The sequence below is a fragment of the Python bivittatus genome, unplaced genomic scaffold, assembly GCF_059951505.1.
Source record: "Python bivittatus isolate LINGU-HERP-01145 unplaced genomic scaffold, Pbiv_v1 ctg000320_np1212, whole genome shotgun sequence".
Classification (NCBI taxonomy): Eukaryota; Metazoa; Chordata; class Lepidosauria; order Squamata; family Pythonidae; genus Python; species Python bivittatus.
The window spans coordinates 107615-126955 of record NW_028277052.1 but is presented as its reverse complement, the minus strand read 5'-3'; the positions used below and the strand labels follow the sequence as shown (position 1 = coordinate 126955).

The following is a 19341-nucleotide window of genomic DNA, read 5'->3' as shown; positions in this document are numbered from 1 at the left end:
GCAACCTGGAACCCCTGCCAGGGTGCTGTGGGGACCAGGGATATCCCCTTTTAATGTGTTTCCGTATTCAGTGCCCAGCCAGCCCCCTGAAAACGTGAGGGCCTTGTCCATCACTTCTGACGTGGCCGTCATCTCATGGTCAGAACCCCCACGGAGCACCCTCAATGGCATCCTGAAGGGTTACCGTGTCATCTTCTGGTCCCTCTACATGGATGGTGGTGAGTTGGGAGCAATGTGCTCCGTGCCTCATTTATTTCATTTTCACTATTTGAATTTATTATAGCATTGTATCTAGATGGCAGGCGGCTATGTTTCCTCCACTAACACATGAGACTTTCAGATGGCTTGTGCCAGAAGCGACGTTCTTCTACCCTCCCGCTGGATACTGGAGGCCCAGCTGGTGCTGCCTGTCACTCAGTGCCTCTCACATCATGGCAAGATGTGGGAATCCAACTCCACTCTGTTTTGGGGACTTCTTGCAACTATTTGTCTTGTTCCGTCTGCATCTCAGTATCTGGCTATTGCTGCATTTAGCACAATGTGGCCACAGTGTGCCTTCTCAGGAATGCCTGTCATCACCCTGCAGACCGTGGTGCTCCTTGCACCCAGCAGAAGTGGCCGCTTGGACTATGGAAGGGAGAGCAGACACCCTGCCTGAGCCCTGGAGGCTCCCCCGGCTGGGCTTGTGGCAAATGGATCAGGGTCGCTGTGCAGGAAGTCCTGGGGGTGTAAGCCAGTGGTTCTCAACATGGGCCACGTGGTCCCCAGGGCCATGCCATATTTCTAGGGGGGGCACAGTACGTTTCTGGGGGAGCCTCCATCCTCATTCTCTGCTAATTTCAGCAGCATAACTATTGAAATTTACCACAGTTTACAATCTACAATACAGTTTAGAGCAATAAACAAGTACCTTTTTTTTCTCTAGCAAACAGTAACTATGAGGGGGTTTACCGAGGTAAATGAGTCTCAGAAGCAGGCCACGATCCAAAAAAGGTCGAGAACAGCTTCTTCTCTCCTTGGTCTCCAGCATGCAGTGCGGACTTACTGTTTTGGGGGATTCTCTGGGCATGGCTAAGAACAGGCTGGATTATTAGATGGGCCTTTTAGGTGGTGGCGGCAGCGGCAGCGGCAGCAGCAACGGCTGTGTATGTGTGCGTGCGTGCATGCGTGCATGTGTGTGTGTGCGCACGCTTCCAGAGAATATGGCTGGCCCTTGAGAGGGTTCCTCAGCTGTTTTCGGGGGCCTTCCAGCCTTGAGATCCTTCTGTGAGGCTCTGGGCGTTGTGTCCTTTTGCGGGAAGGAGCAAGCTGGAGACGGGAGGGCAGCGCCTCCACGAAGACGGTGGTTGCAGGGGAATAGCTGCACTGTGTCTCGGCTTTGCCCCTGGGCTGGGTAGCAAGGGGCAGCTTTGGGGAGCTGGCTGCCCCTGGTCCATTTGTGGGGCTTTGGGCAGCTTCCAGCCAGATCCCCAGGCCGCTTTGCCCCCGTCTGTAGGGGGGTTCGCTGGGAAGACCAAGCAACAGCAGGCCGCGGAGGGCAGCGGGAGCCGGCCTGTCTCCTGCACGGGGTGTTCTTGCTTCCCATGCAGAGTGGGGGGAGATGCAGAACGTTACCACCACTCGGGAGCGAGCAGAGCTGCGTGGTATGGAGAAGTTCACCAACTACAGCGTGCAGGTCCTGGCCTACACCCAGGCAGGTGACGGGGTCCGTAGTAACGTCCTCCACATCCAGACCAAGGAAGACAGTGAGTGCTGCCCGGGCTGTATGGCCCCTGGGTGGGGCGGGTGGGGGGCGTCTGTGCCTTGGCCTGCGAAGAGCATTCCTACGAGGTCTGTATGGGAGACGGCTGCCCGCTTTGGGCTTGTGGATGACTCTGCCTCGCTAGGATTGCCGGGGCCTCTTCCTTTTTTTCTCCCTTGCTCCTGAGATGGGGGAACAGAGCTTTTCACCCCATGTATCTCAGTAATGCAGCCTCTTCTGCCACATGCCGGGGTCAGCCTGTCCCTCTGGAGTGGGTGGGGTTGGCCTGTTCCTGCTGTGACACTGGGCATGGTCCTCTGCTCTCCCTCAGGGGAGGAGACAGTGTGTCTTTTGGACAGCAGGAGAGAGTCAAGGGCTGCCGGGTGCTGGGGACTCTAGAGAAGCCAAGTGGCCGCAAGGCTTGGAAGGAGGCAGGACAGAGACCTCCAGGGTGGAAGGGAAATAGAATCCATAAGGAGCAGCCCATCGAGGGAGGATGTCAGGACCTGAAAGGCCCTCTTGAGCATATGACACCCGGCAGCTGTGGTCTTCCTCTCCTGATGTGGACTTTCCTAGGTCAAAGAGGCCTTCTTTCGTTTGCACCAACATGAGTGTAGATATATCACCAGGCACCCTTGTGAGCATGGGAAGATTGAGCCAAGGTGCTCTTCCTATGTCCTGCTGGGTTTGGCTGGCCAAGGGACCTCTGGTCGCCTGCCTTTTGGTGACCTGCAGGTCCACAGGACAGGAAAGGGATGCTTGATCTGGGCTGTGCTCCAGCCCCCCACTTCAGGGGAGGGAAATGTTGAGGGCGATGAAGCAGAGCCAGGAGGAACTGGGGTTTCCTTCGAGCTGTGACATGATTTGAATGGTGGGCTAGGGTGCTTAGTGTCAAAGGGGTTGGACTGGCACTGGGGAGGCCCAGGTGAAGTCCACCCTCAGTCCTAGAGGCTCTCTGCGTGACTTTGGACCAGTCATTCTCCACCTTTCAGGGTTGCTGTTGTGCAGAAAAATGAGATATAGTGCATTAGGAATGCCTCCTTGAGGTCCCGAAGGAAGGCATGACATCAGTCTAACAAACAAATGTCAGTTTTAGGACTTGAGCTGGTCTTCCTTTGCTTCCCACCTCAAAATGCCGGTCGCAGCCTGAGGAGGCTTTGAGAGCTTTGAGAAGGAGCTGAGGCAGAGGCAGAGGCTGGTCCAAAAGTGAACTCCCACCCTGCATGGCCATCGCAGCTCTGGGCAGGTCTTTCCAGAGCTGCCTGGCTGGACCTCGGTGCCAAGTTCAAAAGACTGGCAGGGAGGCTGGTTCTGGCTCAGCTGCCCAAGATCTGCAGAGGGTCCCGCTGGGGAACGGGAGGGTGGCTCCCAGGCCGTGGGGTGAATGAGTGTGGGGGCCCATCCCCAGAGGTGGGGTGGTCTGTGGGTCTGCCCTGTCCCTCGGCAGAAGCAACCACAGTGAGGAGAGGTGCTGATCACCCTCTGAAAAGCACTGCTGTTGGGTGGGAAGGGTTTCCGCTTCCTCCAGCAGGTGCCTGGGCCTTTCCTGCCTCAGCTGGGACTGTGACCCAGGATTCCCCCGTCCCTCAGCCAAGTCCCGTCCTTGCCTGCTTGCCTGGCCCCTGGCAGGTGGGGGGGGGGCTTTCACTGGGTTGGGTGCGCAGAGAGGAGGATCTGGGGAAGAGAAAGGCCTTTCTGTGTGTCCGTGTGAGGCCAGCCTCTGCCCCGCTTCAAAGCCCCTTACCTGGCGGGTGGGGCTGTTCTGTGGTGTATTACCTCCTCTTCAGTAACAGCCCTCAGCTGGGAGGATGCAGGATCCCCAGGTGTTGGCTGGCCAACTTTCTGCTGATCCCTTCCAGCAGCCTTCCATTCATGGCATGGAAGCGCTCTGCTGGAGCCCACGTTCCTAAACCTTTGCTCTGCTCGCCTCAGTCTGTCAAGAATCTGCTCGAGACTCGCCTCGCCTGGGAGCAGGCGGCCAGGACGTTCCCTTTAGTGGCAGCAGCTGCTCTAAAGGGAGAAGTTGGGGGTCCTGCCAATGAGCTATCTGGTGGCTGGCACAACTGGGGCAAAAGCAAAGCACTGCTCCCCCCCCCGGGCAGGGCAGTGGAAGTAGTTGTGCTTCCTCCCTCCCTCCCTCCCTCCCTCCTGCATTGGCCTGGCCGCCCTGCAGCCCATGCAGAGACCTCAGGGTGGGAGGACACAAGGCGTCCTGCATCTTGAGAATCACGCCCCTTCTTTGCTTGTTTCCTCTTCCAGTTCCTGGTCCTCCTGCTGGGATCAAAGCGGTGCCTTCCTCTGCCAGCAGCGTTGTGGTGTCCTGGCTGCCACCCTCGAAACCCAACGGAGTCATCCGGAAGTACACCATTTTTTGCTCCAGCCCGGGCTCTGGCCAGCCGGTGAGCAGCTGTGATGGGGCTGCTGCGGGAGTGGGGACATCTGTGCCTTAGCTGTCTAGCCGGGGGGGGAGGGGGCAGCAAAGCACCATCCCTTCCCTGAAGAAAGGACCTGCTAGAGAGAACGGCCCCGGACGCTTTGCTCCGGGGATCCTCGGCCCCAGGTGGCAGTCAGGAGTTGCCGGGAGCAGCCCTCAGTCAGTTCTGGAAACCAGGATGGGGTGAGGAAGAAGGATGTGATAGCGGGGCAGACCTCTGTCCCATAGTGCTTGTCCTCTCTCTCTCCCTCTGGCCACTGTTTCTCTTTCACCACATCCCATAACTTACAGGCTGACAAATTTATCTTGTTGCTTATTTTACAAAGCAGAAACAGACTTAAATGGCCACCATTAATTTACTAATTCAACTTAAATCCTGCCTTGTGGCTAACTCCGATAATGCACGAATCTATATTTAAAAGATAAAACATTTAAAAACACACCCGTAGAAGTCAAAGATAAATGGCATTCATGAGTTAAATCTTACTTTATCAGAATAATCCACTTGAAATATTTCTTTGCCAATTGGTGGGGAGGCATCAAGCGCTTACTTCACCTCCTGAGCAGGCAGTTCCCCTGTGCGTTTCCTCCAAGGCACCCGAGCAGAGTATCCTCCTGGCTCCACCTGCTTTGCCTTGCCTGTCGAAGGTAGAGGTCAGATTGTCTCCTCCAGGGCAGGTCATCCAGTGATGGCCATTTCAGGGTTCCCTAGGATGGCCTGGGCTTTTGCTAGAGAGCTGGATGCAGAGGCCAAACTGGGAGACTGGTCAGTTTTCACTCTGAGCTCTGTCAGAGCAGGCTGAGGCAAGAGTGCCGCTCTGCAGGGAAGTCTTTGGAGAGGGAATGGTGCTCCCGTGGGGTGGCCGTTACCCTTTGGCTAGGCTGGCCATATATGCTTCCTACTTCGGCAGCTGCAGGGGGCGGAATCAGCTAGGATGGTCTGCCTTAGGCCTTTATGGATCTTACTGATTTTCAAGCATGCTTCGGGGATTTCCCGGTGCTTTGGGAGGCAGTTTGACCACATGCTTAATCGAAGCATGGCTACTTCTGTGCCCTTGTTCCACCAGCGGAATTGGTTGAGGCTATCCCAGCTGTGTTGGGTTGAAAGAAGCACCTTCAAGCCACCATGACTTTTTTCGGCTAGTCACGTTGCAGATGAAATTGCTCATGCTTTCTTGGAGTTAGTTGACAGCTGGGCAAAGTCTAATGAGGTGCAAAGGTCAGTGCCTTGCAAAATCGTGTGGTGTTCATTTGAACTATGAACTCCAGGGAGGTTGTCAGGGTCTCCTGTGGGATGAACTCTGCCCCGTGCAGGCAGGCTGGCTCCTTGTCCCTCTGGGCTTTTCAGAGTTGCCAGGGAGGATATGAGGAGCTGGATTGGAGAAAGGACAAATGCCTCTTTGAAGGAGGGAATGGTATTGCCAGTCTGAATATCTGCTTCTATCTCTACATTTCCCTTCTTTGGGAAGACTGTAGAGAAGGTGGTGGGGCCCTGGGGTGAAGTGGATTACTTCGACTGTGCTCAGGCCTGGACATAGGACAGAAGTTGCATCGGTTACTCGTGTGGATGACCTGTGGCAGGACCGTGAGGAAGGGTGATCATTCTGGATTTCTCAGCAGCCTCCAATACCACTTGTCATGATAGCCTTCTGGAAATTAGTGATGCTCTTTGGCAGTTCCTCTGCCCTTTCCTGAGCTGGTAGTGCTAGGTTTGGTGGTTGGAAGAAGGCCATTCCAACAGGGAGAGCCTCTCACCCATTTTTTTAAACATATACATGCAACTTGCGGGGGAAATAATCTGTTGGTTCGGGGTGAGGTCTCACCAGCTACTGATTTCCACTCTCCAGCTGAGCAGGAGATGGCATCCTGACCCCATGGTGATGAAAGATTGCAGAAAGATGGAACCCTCTGACTCTAGGTTCCATCTCTGGCTCTAGAGTTGCATCCCCCCTGAAGGAGCAAGTGCACAGTCTGAAGTTTCTTCTAGGCCTGCAGCTCCTGAATTAGCAGATAGAGACTGTGGCCGGAAGAGTTTTGGCCCAGCTTCAGCTGAGGTGCTAGGTGTGGCCTTTTTGGGAGCAGAGGTCTTTGCCGACAGTGACTCATGCCATTATCATCTGGCATTTGGACTACTGTAATTTCTCCAGCATGAAGGCTAACTTGAAGATAATTCAGAAGCTACAGCTGACGCAAAAGACAGCTACCCACAAAGTAACAGGGGAGATCAGTTATTGTTGGTTAATAGCAGTGTTGTGAAAGTTGTCCCAGTTGTCAGTTTGTCTCTGGGCCAATCCAGGGTGCTGGTGATGACCTGTAAAGCCCTTTATGGCTCACATCCAGGTTGCATTCAAGACTGCCTGCTCCAAGTAGAATCTACCAGTACCAGCAGGCCAAGCGGGCACGCTGCAGCCTGCACCCCCAGATGTTAAGGATGTGGGCCCAGAGGGTTAGGTGATCGGGTCAGACCTTTTAGTTGTGACAGCTTCACGCTGAAACAGCTTTCCATCTGAGGTTAGGATGCTCCTGTGGACCCCTAGAAGGGCTGTGAAGATGGTCTTCTCTTGTAGAGACTTCAAGACAGCTGTCAGGGAATGCCTGGTTTCAAGCTTGATGTATTACAGTATGGCGGCTGAGATATGATGACTTTGCAATCCTTGTGCTTCATCATTTCATTGTTTTTAGGAGGCTGTGAGCCGTCTTGTAATAAATAAATAAAATACAATAGAAACATTTTCTACAGAACGGGCTGCTGCTCCTTTGGTCTGTGGCTGCTGTGAGGGTAACTTCTGGTCCATGCAGAACATGGACTTCCTTGTTGCACCAGCGGCAGCAGCAACACGTCAGTGGATTCAGTCCACTGGAGATCTTAGTTGGCCCCCAAAGCTTCCTGGGAAAATTTGGGGTCCGTTAGGTTGGGAAGGAGGGCGGGGACAGGATTTGCTTATCAAAATCTCTTTCTGCAGTTCATTTTAACATCTGAGCCCTTCGTTTCCAGGGCAACGTAATCTTTTCATCAAAGCAACTGGTGAAGCTGCTGGGATCTGATATTGTTTCCTTGGCATCTTGTCAAGGCTGCCATTTGGCTTAAAATTATGTATGCAATGTAATATTTATGCTTGCATATTTAAACATTGGTTAGATTTAAGTGTACTGCCTGTGGATCTCCAATCCATGTTCCAAGTATGCCAAGCCAAAGCTGTTTGGGCACAGAGGTGAGACATTTGTCTACCAGTCAGGCTTGGCATTGGCCTGGATGGAGCTTCCATGGCAGCTGCATGTGCCCACTGGTGGCAGCTCTGGGAAATCTTTGCAGCCTCGAGTCTGGAAGTGAAGGCTCCCCTGAGTGGCTGGTTGCACCTGAGGGGCTTGTCTGGAGGAGTCTCCCTTTCTCCTGACCCAAGGGAGAGGTCCAGATATTGAGAGCTTGTGGGCTCAGGCCTGCCGGCCTGCCTGGCTCCACAGGGTTCCACCTCGGGCCACAGTTTAAAAGTGGTCTGGCCAGGCAACTTGGATACTCTGTCAAGCCGGCAATCAGTGCAAGTCACAGCAGCCTGAATCCTCTCCTGTGTGGAATTTTCTCTCTGTTTGCCCCAGGGGTCAGAAACAGAGCATGCTGTGAGTTGTAATAGGATAGCAAACCCATAAATAGGCACCATCCGTGAGCTCCAGGCCTGTAATGTAAGCCTTGTGCTCTGGTGGTCCAGCGGACAGGGTGATGCCTCCTTGCCCAGCACCAGAGCTGCAGAGACATTTCCCCCCTCAAGACTCTGCTCTAACTTCTTGAAAACAACAGAGATTGGGGCTATTTCGCTCATTCATGAACAAGCCCAAGTTAGAGGTGAAATTTGAGGTAGCCACCCTTTTTTTTTTGGTTATTGCAAAAATAGGCAGTGAAGAACTCCAAAAGTATCTGCTTGGCTTGAAGAAATGAAGAGTAAATAATAAATGTGGTTCATTGTAGGAAGAATAGCGTGTCTGCACAAATGTAAGAGATCTTGCAGAACTTGAGGAAAGCAGTTAGGGACGAGCTTCTCTTCTGAGACCAGAAACCAATGGAGTTGGCAGAGACTTCAGACAGAAAAAAAGGGGAACGCAGGTGTCCATCAGCTAGGGCCCCTGAAACCAAGATGGGCAAATCTGGCAATGGCTCACTGTCCTTGCTAGTTAGGGTGACTAATGCTGCCTCTGGGTGGCAGCTGTTGGGGAAGTGGACTTCTGAGAGGCCTCTGTTGGGTAAGCAGGAAACCAGTCCCAGGTCTGATCCAGCTGCAGGGCTGCTCTCCTTCTGTTCTTCAGGCTCCCAGCGAGTACGAAACAAGTCCAGAGCAGCTGTTCTATCGCATTGCACACCTGAACCGTGGGCAGCAGTACCTGCTCTGGGTTGCAGCTGTCACCTCAGCAGGGCGTGGCAACATGAGTGAGAAAGTCACCATTGAGCCTGCTGGAAAAGGTTTGGCAGAGGAATGAGGGGAGCCTCTTGGAGTTGGGAAGCTGGGGTGCTGTGGGCCAAGTGGACATGCCTTCTATAATGCCACCCCTCCCCCTCTTTTTCAATTCCAGCTCCAGCCAAGATAATCTCATTTGGCGGCACGGTCACCACTCCGTGGATGAAAGATGTGCGACTGCCATGCAGTTCAGTGGGGGAGCCTCTCCCAGCTGTGAAATGGACTAAGGACAGGTATAATTTTACCAGGGGGGTGGTCCCCGAAAGATCTCTGGCCAGCCCCTACCTTTCTTGTAATCGCGTCTTCTTCTGCAGTGATGATTCAGCTATTCCAGTCATTTTGGATGGTCATCGCCAGATCCAGCCCAACGGCACCCTGATTCTGCGCTCCGTGAAAGCAGAGGACTCTGGCTATTACACTTGCACTGCAACAAACACCTGGGGGTTTGACACCATCATCGTCAACTTGCTAGTGCAAGGTGAGCCAGTAGAAGGAGCTCTTCTCTTCCCCATCCTTGGCTTTGTCTTTAGGACAGGGAAGCTGGGCAGCTCATAGCCCAAGTGACTGGCCAACGTGACTCCCTACCTTCCCTGCCCCTGGAGTGCCCAGCTTTGGAAGCTCCAAGAGCTGAATGTGGAGGAGCTGGGTCAGAAGGAAGCTGACCCAAATGGCCTGTCTTACCAGTCCCTCCAGACCAGCCCCGGCTGATGGTGTCCAAGACTTCGGCTTCATCTATCACCTTGGCCTGGATCCCCGGTGACAATGGTGGCAGCTCCATCCGAGGCAAGTTGAAGGGGGGGATGCTGCACTTGATGGGGTAGGTGGAGGGCGCATGGCTGTTCCTGAATGTCTGCCCAACTCTGTCTCCCATTTCTGAAGGGTTAGGCCTTCCTTCTCTGGGTTTGCACTGTTAGTCCTCTGGGCGCAGCTCCCTGCTGTTGCTGTGGCCAAAGGTTTACCAAGGGAGGCTGGTATTGGGTGCAGGCATTCTTTTGAAGAGCACCAAATGTATCCTTGGCTCTGTGAAAGACTTCTCAGAGCTTCATTCGAGGTAGGATGTATGTGTGTGTGTGAGAGAGAGCGAGAGGAAGAGAGAGGAAGAGAGAGAGAGAATAGGTGGACGGGCAGAGCTCTAAGCAGCTCTGAGCGTAGCCTATTTAGGAAGATCGGGGAAGGGCCGGCTGTTCCCTCTTACCTGGGCTCAGGTTCCTTGTCGTGCCTCCCTGATCAGCTTGTTTAGGGATGAGGAGGATGAAGATCTACCCTCCATTTTAGTTTCACAACAGGCCCTTGAGTTTAGTAGGGTTGAAAGGTTGTAGCTGGTGCAAGAATCTGTGTGGAGACTTCAACATGGATTTCCCTGGTCTGGGTCTGACTCCTTTAGTGAATCTGTGTTGGGCCAGTGCGTTGCTCACCCCCTTCATGTGCCCTCAGGGAAACAATGGCAGCCCCAGAACAAGGAGGGAATGGCGTCTTCACATTGCAATTAATTAAACACATGGAAATAATTACAAGGCAGTCTCCCTAGCCAGCAGCATTTGCTTGGGTGGCTTGATGTGTTTCCTTTTAATTGAAAACAGCCAGATACAGCCAGAAGTGCTGCAGTGCAACTGATGGGTGTAGAATCACCTGCCTGTACAGTTTCCCTGTTTGGTTGGGGCGCTGGAGAGCGGTGTGTGACTTTAAAGATGAGGAAGCAATCGAGGAGGAGGAGGAGGAGGAGGAGGAGGAGGAGGAGGAGAGCTGGAAGAATGATGGGGACAGAGGAGCACGACTGCACTGAGCCTGTGAGGCCAGAGTGGGAGGCTGTTTTCTACTTCAAGGCTGGGGCTTCATGGCGTGAATAGGTGGGATCAGATCCCCGACTGCCCAAATGAATCTCTCCCTCTCTCTCTGGCACAAGCATACATGCACAGGCGCTCACACCCTTCATTCGTAGCGTGCACAGATGGGCCCTGAGGCAGTGTTGCACCTTCATGTTTGATGAGGCATTTTGTTGTTCTGATTAACTTTGCTTATCGAGCTCTGAATTTGCCTTTTGCCAAATGGGAGACGGCTGTTTTAGGAGAATGGCCATCCAGCTGAAGGTTTGCCATTTCTTCCTTTGGAGGAGACCCTGTGGTCCTGGAGCCCCTGGGCGTGGGGTGGGGGAGGCTTCAGGGACCTAAACCTGGGCTGTGAGCATTGCTGCCTGCATGAACTGTGGGGATGAGGAGATTGCAGGGGCTCCCCCGCTGCACCTGCTGGGTGGACTCCTCTTCTCCTACTTGCTGCATGCCCACAGATGCCTTTGCTGCACCCCTGCAGGCTTTGTGCTCCAGTACTCAGTGGATAATAGTGAGGAGTGGAAGGACGTATTAATTGCTTCCACAGAGCGTTCCTTCAAACTGGGGAGCCTGAAATGTGGGACCTGGTACAAGGTGAAGCTGGCAGCCAAGAACAGTGTTGGAGCCGGCCGCATCAGCGAAATCATCGAGGCCAAGACCCATGGCAGAGGTGACTGGGGGCATGGGGAGGCGGGGGGCGGGTGAGGCAGTGGCGGTGGCGGTGGCGGTGGCGGTGGCGGCAGCAGCTGGGTGTGGCTGGAAGGGTGCCCACGCAGACCGGAAGGTGGAATTTGCCAGAAGACGATGGGGGTGCTTTTTTAGAGTCCGTCAGGAAGGAGAAACTGTAGCGAGAGAGACTGTGGTCCCTGCACAGCTACGTGTTTTAGCAAGTGCCGAATAAACCACGTGGCTGTGGTTGCCAACCAGCCGGCCTTTCTCTTGTGCTGGAGCTAATCTGAATCCTCTCTTTCGGCAGCGGGGCCTTTGGCCTATTCCTATTTTAAACAAGGCAGACAAGTTTATTATAATGGTTTGCAGACAGCCCCAATGTTTTCAAAGGTTTGTCAGTTTAAGGAATGCCATAGACTAAGTGCACCATGCGAAGCATAATTGAAATACTACACACACCAAATGGATTGCAAGCTTGGCTCTGACCATTTAGGATCAGAGCCACGGTGAATCGCCTTGCACTAAGAAGGCCTCCTGTTGGGTACAGGATCCTTATGGAAGAGTCACGAACAATGTTCACTCTAATTCCTGACATAACGTGGTGTGTGAAAAAAATATTTTATGTAGCGTTTCCCAAACCAAGTACAAACTTGTGCACCACCATACAAGTATACGAGTACGTTGCAAATACATGTAATAGCAACATGTTAAAATCTTTGTGTATTTCTTGGTTAAAGTATATAAGCCAGAAAGTATAATAGTATACATGCCTAAAAGTTGTGTCTCCAGGTTATAGATCACTCCCAGCAGCTGCCCTCTGCAGTTCTCTTGGCGGCCTTTTTCACACGTGTTTTGCCCATTCCTTCTTCCCAGGGCTGAGAGAGGGGGCTGCTTTGCGCCTGGGGGGACTAGAATTCACTCCCCCTGGTTTCTGGCCCGATGCCCTAACCATAGACCAAACTGGTTTTGCACATGCATGCTTACAATTATAATATAAACTCACTAGTCACTGATAATTGATAACTGCAATGTAAGCATTTAAAATTATTTCCTTTTGAGGGGGAGGGGAGAATTGAAATGAAAGATAATTAGAAAAAGAAAAGCATACAAAAAGCGTTTAGATAGCCTCCCCCCCCCCCATTTTTTCCTTCTTCTCTGGAGGTATTCTGAACTTATTTAAACTTTATTAGTAATTTAAAAATTGAAATTTGTATAAAGTTAGCAACAAACATGGACATTGCATGGCCTGCAACTCAACAGATATTAATTAAACCTTTTTTGGGGGGAAGGAGGGAGGTGCTCCTTTGTTTGCAGGCGGCTCTGGGGTCCCCCCAGTGGGCCTCTAGCTGGTCCCAGTCCACAGCAGGTCAGCTGCAACTGCAAGGCTGGCAAAGGAGCCTGTCTGTGGTCCCTGGCAAAAGGCTCCCCCAGGAGCCCCTGCTCAGTCCGTGCTGCAGCAGCGCCAAGCGACCCTCGTGCTGCAGTTAAGCCGAGGCAGTGAGGTTTTGCAGGACCCCTCGCGAGCCCTGAGTTTTATGGTGCCTAAATTGATGATAATGACGACGTAAATTAATTTTGTGTGTGCTCTACTTTTTACTGGTGGGCGGGTTGAGGAGTAGTGACACGAAAGAAACCCTTGGTGCCACTTTCTAGAACCTGACCAACTGCTATATTCTACCCAAGCTCACCATCTTCCTTCTCATTATAGAACCATCTTTCAACAAGGACCAACATCTGTTCACCCACATAAACTCCACACATGCCAGACTAAGCCTGCAAGGCTGGAACAATGGGGGCTGCCCCATTATAGCAATCGTCCTGGAGTACCGGCCCAAAAGCACATGGGTTTGGCAGAGCCTGCGGGCTAACTATTCAAGTGAAGTATTTCTGACAGATCTGCATGAAGCCACTTGGTATGAGCTGCGCATGAAAGCATGTAACAGTGCTGGCTGTGGCAACGAGACCCTGCAGTTCGCCACACTGGACTACGATGGCAGTGAGTGTGGATCGGGCATGGGAGGTTAGAAGCCCCAGTTGGCCACGGGCCAGGCTTTTTCAGGAGGTGCACAGATCGTGCTTTGACGCTTATTCTGCACAGGTACCATTCCACCTATTAAGTCGGCTCAAGGGGAAGGAGATGACGTCAAGAAACTTTTCACCATTGCTTGCCCTGTCATCTTGGCCACCCTTGGCATTGCGTTGCTCTTTGTTGTTCGAAAGAAGCGGAAGGAAAAGCGTCTGAAACGTTTGCGAGGTGAATGCAACCAGGAGAGAAATCCCCATGCCAGATGAGACTGGCACCCTGGTTTTCCCCACTAGAGTAAGGTTTGGACTGGGACCCTGCTACTGCCTATTTAGGTGGGGTTGGGGGGTGGAAAGAGAGATGCTGCAGGATAGAACCGCCCTTAAAGCTGGCAGAGTGGGCACGTGCTCCATTTCTCAGCAGTTGAGCTTCTCCATGAACTTAGGGCACAGATGAGACTGTTTCTGGAGTCTCTTTTCTTTAGCCTTAGCTTCTCCTAGAAAGGAGCCCCCAAGTCAAAGTGCCCGTGGTGACCTCCTGGCCCTGATTCAAGCGCCACAGGAGCAGCCGGGGCAGAGGACTGCTTCTGTTGACAGGCCTGACTCCATTTGGGCATCTCTGCTCTTTCCCTTGCAGATGCCAAGAGTTTGGCTGAAATGCTCATCAGGTGGGTAAGGTAACAGCATTCAAGTCTTGTTGGTTTAGCATTTGAATGTGGGATGGATACAGATGACCTTGAGCCCCAAATGCTCTTGTTCTTCTCTTTCACAGTAAGAATAATCGTAGTTTTGACACCCCAGTAAAGGGCCCTCCACAAGGCCCTCGGCTGCACATTGACATCCCCCGGGTTCAGCTGCTCATTGAGGACAAGGAGGGGATCAAGCAGATCGGTGAGCAGCTTCCCAAAACTTGCTCCTGCTTCCTGACACCCCAGTTCACAGGCCTGTCCTGGTCTGAGACTCAGGCCAGCGGTGTTGAGGTTACAGACATACTGTCCTCAGAGCTCACTCATTTGGAGTTTGTCCTTGTCTAGTTACTTTCCCCTGGGTCTGTGGATAGGGTTGCTCCTTCTTGCATATGTGACTACAGTCCTGTGTGGACCAGCCTCAACTGGGGTGAATTTCGTTTGGGACTCCTGGGCAAGCATTTCGGGGGAGGTCTCTGTGGCCAAGTGTGGGCGCTGGCCTTCTTCTCTACACCCTCCACCCCTAATAAGGCTGTACGAGCAGGAAAGTTACACCATCATCCAACTCTGTGGACTTCTCTTGCGGGAAGGGGCAAGGTAGAGGCTATTGCATCTCAAAAAGGAACTTTCTAGCAGTCCCAGGATAGGATGTCATTTTCCAAACTTATTTTCCACAGGAGATGATAAAGCAACAGTCCCAGTCTCTGATCCAGAATTCAATCAGACTGTCAACCCACAGAGCTTCTGCACAGGTGTTTCTCTACACCATCCAGCACTGATCCAGAACACGGGGCCTTTGATCGATATGTCTGACATCCGTCCTGGCACAAGTAAGCACTGCAGGCAATCCTCAACTGATATCCAACTCTGGACCCCACAGGAGAGAGGTCAGGGGCTGTAGCCCAAGCAGAGAAGCTTTAAATCAAGTGCCTCTGAAAGCAGAGAGGTCGCTGGACCTTGAAAAAGGGAAGTGCTCTCTGGGGGACTGTGTTGGCCCCACTTATAGCCAAATTATCTCTCTCTAGCTAAGGTTCTCACAGCAACCAGCTCTGATAAAAGAGGCTTTGGATCAAGTGGCTCTGTGAACCTAGACTGACAATACTGGAACAATGAGGTTCTGAGAACTTGACCATTTAACTGGAAAATGCCTTTTTTCCACAAAATAAACCTACTGTGGTTTGGCATGTGGCCAGACTGTTTGTGGCCAGCTTTTAGTGATTTCAGGTCCTGCCCAAGAAAAATCTGCAGGGGCTTATGAATGAGTAGGACAAGGCTGGTGCCTTCTCTCCCCTCCTATTCCGCATGGCCTGCGTGCCGGTGCCTGCTTCACCTCCCATGTGCCTTGCTTAGAACCACAGGTGGCACGCCCAGGAGCACGGGCTCCCTGCTCCACCCCCTAACTCTCCCATAGCTGCCCCTGTCCCACCTGACTGGCTCATCTACCCCTCTGCTTCACCTGCTCAGCACCTTCCCGTACCTTATCTTTGCATAGCTGATCCTCCCGTACACCGTCATCAGTGGTTTTGTACTTTCCCTGCTGTCTCCCGCTCTGCAGTGCCTCTGGCCAGAGTGTGGATCTTCTAGGTCCATGCCTGGCGAGACCTGTTTTGATCAGGGCATGGTCCATGTCACGGTCCATCTCACAGGCTCTGCATGACATGTTCAGTGCATGGAATGTTGTACACATCCCAGGGTGAGTATATCCAAAAGGAAAGGAAAAAAGGTCTGCAGATACAAAAACTCATTTTAAATACAAGGCATCACTGACTCCTAGGTCTGATGAAAACTAATAAAAATGAAGCTGTTGGTGAGAAACAACAGCAACCGCACGAGGCAGACTTCAGCCCAATCTCACAGGGTCCCACCTACATAGTTCTCATTTCTCCTTCTAATGCACAGATACAGCAGCCATCTTCTTTTGCAGATCCTGTTTCAAGGAAGAGTGTGAAATCTACACATAGCACCCGGAACAGATATTCTAGCCAGTGGACTCTCACCAAGTGCCAGGCCTCTACGCCAGCACGGACTCTTGCCTCTGACTGGAGAACTGTTGGCTCCCAGCATGGCATTACAGTGACTGAAAGTGACAGTTTCAGTGCTAGTTTGTCTCAGGATACAGGTGAGTTGAGTCATAGCTGCATAGCACATGACTTCCAAATACAGCTGGAATTTGTTTTGCCCTGTCACCCGAGAACTTTCAGGGATAAAAAATTGAGGCTCACCCCTCTTTGCCTATACCTTCCAGGGGTTTTATTTATTTATTACAATTTATATGCATACAGCCAAATTAGACTCTTAAATGGTTCTACAAAATAGTACATTCAATTAAAAACAATAACAAAAATTACATCATAAACCAGGCTACTTCTATTAATAGCTACCACCACCTTCTGTTCATCATCACAGCAAGGAAAGTCACTCACAGTAAGTCAATCTACTATTCCCTAAAGACTTTCCAAAATAACCAGGTCTAAATAGTTTTTCTGAACACCAGTAGCATTGTTGCTGATCTGACCTCGGATGCAGCACCAGGAGAAGAGCAGCAATGGAAAAGTTGGTACCTTATTGTGGGGTTGAAAGGGTATCCTTCCTGTTGGAGCTTAGTGAACAGATAAAAGCTTCTGGGATAGAAGCTCCTGGCATTGCAGGAGTTAAATCAAGAGGTGATGAAGGAATAAGTAGCTGTGAACAGATACTCCTAATCCAGGAATTGTTGTAACTGACATACAAGATGGAGTGGTGCAAAAACTCCCCTAGCCACAGCTGCCTCCTGCTACTTGAGCAAATGTTGCGAATCCAGGAGGACCTCTTATTTCTGAACCATTTCAGACTTAGGGGACATGACCCTGCCCAGAACAAAAGATGGGATATCGCTGATTTCCAATCTCACATCCACTCATATATTATCAGGATTGCTCCTGAGTTTGTTCCTGCCCAGATCTTCAGAAACTCCAGGCTTTGAGATAACACCTCAACCACATCTCCTCTGACTCCAGGGTCAGGAAGTATAAGAAATGTTTTCATGCATTCCCAGCTGCTTAAGCTTAACAAAGGAGAGTTGGAGTGCCATCAGCTGGCCTTGTGGTTGTCCTGACGGGTTTTGCGTTGTGTCCCTCTTTGTTCCCACAGACAAAGGCCGGAACAGCATGGTGTCCACAGAGAGTGCCTCATCTACTTACGAAGAGTTGGCACGGGCCTATGAGCATGCCAAGCTGGAGGAGCAGCTGCAGCATGCCAAGTTTGAAATCACCGAGTGCTTCATTTCTGACAGCTCCTCTGACCAGATGACCACTGGCACCAACGAGAATGCTGACAGCATGACTTCCATGAGCACTCCCTCAGAGCCAGGCATCTGCCGCTTCACAGCTTCTCCTCCCAAACCACAGGACAGTGACCGTGGCAAGGGTGTAGCTGTGCCTATCCCTCACCGAGCAAATAAAAGTGAGCTATGATGCAGCTGCTGCCTTTTGGTGCCCCAAATGAAGAGCACAGCCCCGATGCCATTGATTGCAGCTCTTCATGAGGCACCTCTAGACAGTCTTCCCATAACCTATTTGAATGAAACTGGATAATGGAGTGGGATGTTCTCTGTGCAGGAAACAGCCACACAGCCTCCAGGTTATGTAACTAGAGCTGGTCTGAGAGATTTATAAATGGATGATAACGCTTGCTCAAGTGGAGAGCTGGCGTGCTGAGGGGATGAGGAGCGGGGACGCTGTAGCTTGCCAGCTGAGTGGGCTGGATCTTTAGGCTACACTGGGTTTGCCTTTTCCCTGGAGGATTTGCTTGTTTTCAGGTGACTGGAAGAATTTTCCCCCTAGTCCTTTTGTCCCCTGTTTGTAATTGAATATCCTTGTGGCTATTCCTGGGCCTGCCTTCAGCATCTGTGCTTATCTTCTTTCTGCCTTCTACAGGTGACTACTGCAACCTGCCTTTGTATATGAAATCTGAAACGTTCTTCCGCAAGCCAGACCTTCAAGACCCTTGTCCTGCAGTGCCACCCCGGGAGGCCTCCATACGAAATCTGGCTCGGGCTTATCACACACAAGCCAGACACTTGACATTAGATGCCAGCAACAAAGCCTTGGCTGCACCCCATGCAAGCGCAGCCACCACCTTACCTCAGAGAACTCTTGCTGTGCCAGGCTCGGCCAGCGGTGCCCCTTCTGCTGCCCCCACTGCTGCTCCTGCCCCAGCCCCTGAACCAAGCCCAGGCCCTACTGCTGAGCCACGCTTGCCCACGCACAGCAAGATTGGGGGGTCCAAAGACTCACTACTAGAAATGAGCACGTCTGGCGTAGGGAGGTCGCAGAAGCAGGGAACTGGTGCCTACTCAAAATCCTATACGCTGGTGTAGCGATGGGTAGAAAGGACAGCAGAGATATGGCTCTTTCCCCAAGTTATTTATACTGAAATAAGTGGAGCACTTGTACAGAATGGATTTTTCTTTTTTGTATAAATGAAACTATTTTTCTCTTCTCCAGAACTCGAGGGGAAGTCACTGAGGGCTCAAAGCATTTGCAGGAATCTCTTTTATTGAAGAAGCCCTGCTGTTTTCAGTGTTGCGGAAGAGGGCGCTGAAATCTGATGGGGCATGCGCTCTCTCCAGTCCTCCTACTGCCCTAGTCACGCAACCTCTTGGTTTTGAAAAGACCCCTTTGGGACACTGCATGTTGTTTTACTGTTTGGTAAACCATGGGATTTGCTTCCAGTTGCATCTGCCTGTGTTAATACTTTTTTCTATTTTAAAAAAAAGCCAGCGCAGTGTGCAATAAAAGTTATGTTTCTATAACATGAGAGTCCTTTGTTTGGTGTAGGCTGATCTCTAAGAAGAAAAAGGAAGCAGGTGGCAGAGGCAACTTTGCCAGAACAGGTGCAGGAGGTGCATCCTGCAATTCTCATCCTGTTTTAACATGGATGAAGCTATTCTATGAAATGTCAGACATCAAGCAGATCATTATTTTATACATACATCTCTTAGACACCACAGCTATTTAAAAGCTAATGTCTAATATGACCTTTTAAAGTGCCATTTTCCTTTCCACAACATAGCAAATAAAATATGAATTGTCGGACAGGGAGCGACAGTAGACCACCATTTGTTTCTTACTAGCAAACAAATGCTTCCAGTTATAGAGGCCATCAAACGGCAAATAGGATTGGTTTTTAGTAGGGCAGATTCAGGTTGAGAGACAGCAGCTGGAGACTTTTCATCAGCTCCCCAGCTGGTGTGTGTGCAAGGACAGTTGTATCTTAGGGAAGAGGCGTTGGTGGGGAGTTTCAACCCAGGCTTTACTCTAGACTGTCCAGCAGTGGGTAGCAAGTTCACGTCTAGAGTTTTAGTGTTTCCTTCCTGTGCCGTATTTACTCTATGCTCTAGAAGTAATGATAAATGTAGCAGCCTGCTCCACTGGATCGCTGCTTGGCAAAATTTCTAGGCGCTCAGAAAGAAAACCATTCGCAGCAGGAGAGACCTTACTAGGGAAGAAGGACTACCCAGATGCACCAAGGTCGCTTC

At 51.4% G+C, this 19341-nt stretch overlaps 1 protein-coding gene across 1 annotated transcript in view; it reads left to right on the top strand.

The window, feature by feature from the left end:
• DSCAML1 (DS cell adhesion molecule like 1) overlaps positions 1–18578 on the top strand; it is a 126822-nt gene extending 108244 nt beyond the window's left edge. Inside the window, exons 18-33 of the mRNA XM_088138798.1 lie at positions 72–218; positions 1590–1745; positions 4001–4140; positions 8472–8625; positions 8736–8853; positions 8935–9098; positions 9305–9403; positions 10928–11116; positions 12824–13111; positions 13214–13369; positions 13775–13805; positions 13910–14028; positions 14501–14653; positions 15748–15942; positions 16953–17264; positions 17738–18578. Of these exons, the coding sequence (XP_087994924.1) occupies positions 72–218; positions 1590–1745; positions 4001–4140; positions 8472–8625; positions 8736–8853; positions 8935–9098; positions 9305–9403; positions 10928–11116; positions 12824–13111; positions 13214–13369; positions 13775–13805; positions 13910–14028; positions 14501–14653; positions 15748–15942; positions 16953–17264; positions 17738–18180 (2864 nt within the window). The 3' untranslated portion in view covers positions 18181–18578. The remainder of the gene's footprint in view (positions 1–71; positions 219–1589; positions 1746–4000; positions 4141–8471; positions 8626–8735; positions 8854–8934; positions 9099–9304; positions 9404–10927; positions 11117–12823; positions 13112–13213; positions 13370–13774; positions 13806–13909; positions 14029–14500; positions 14654–15747; positions 15943–16952; positions 17265–17737) is intronic.
• Positions 18579–19341: the final 763 nt, after the last annotated feature.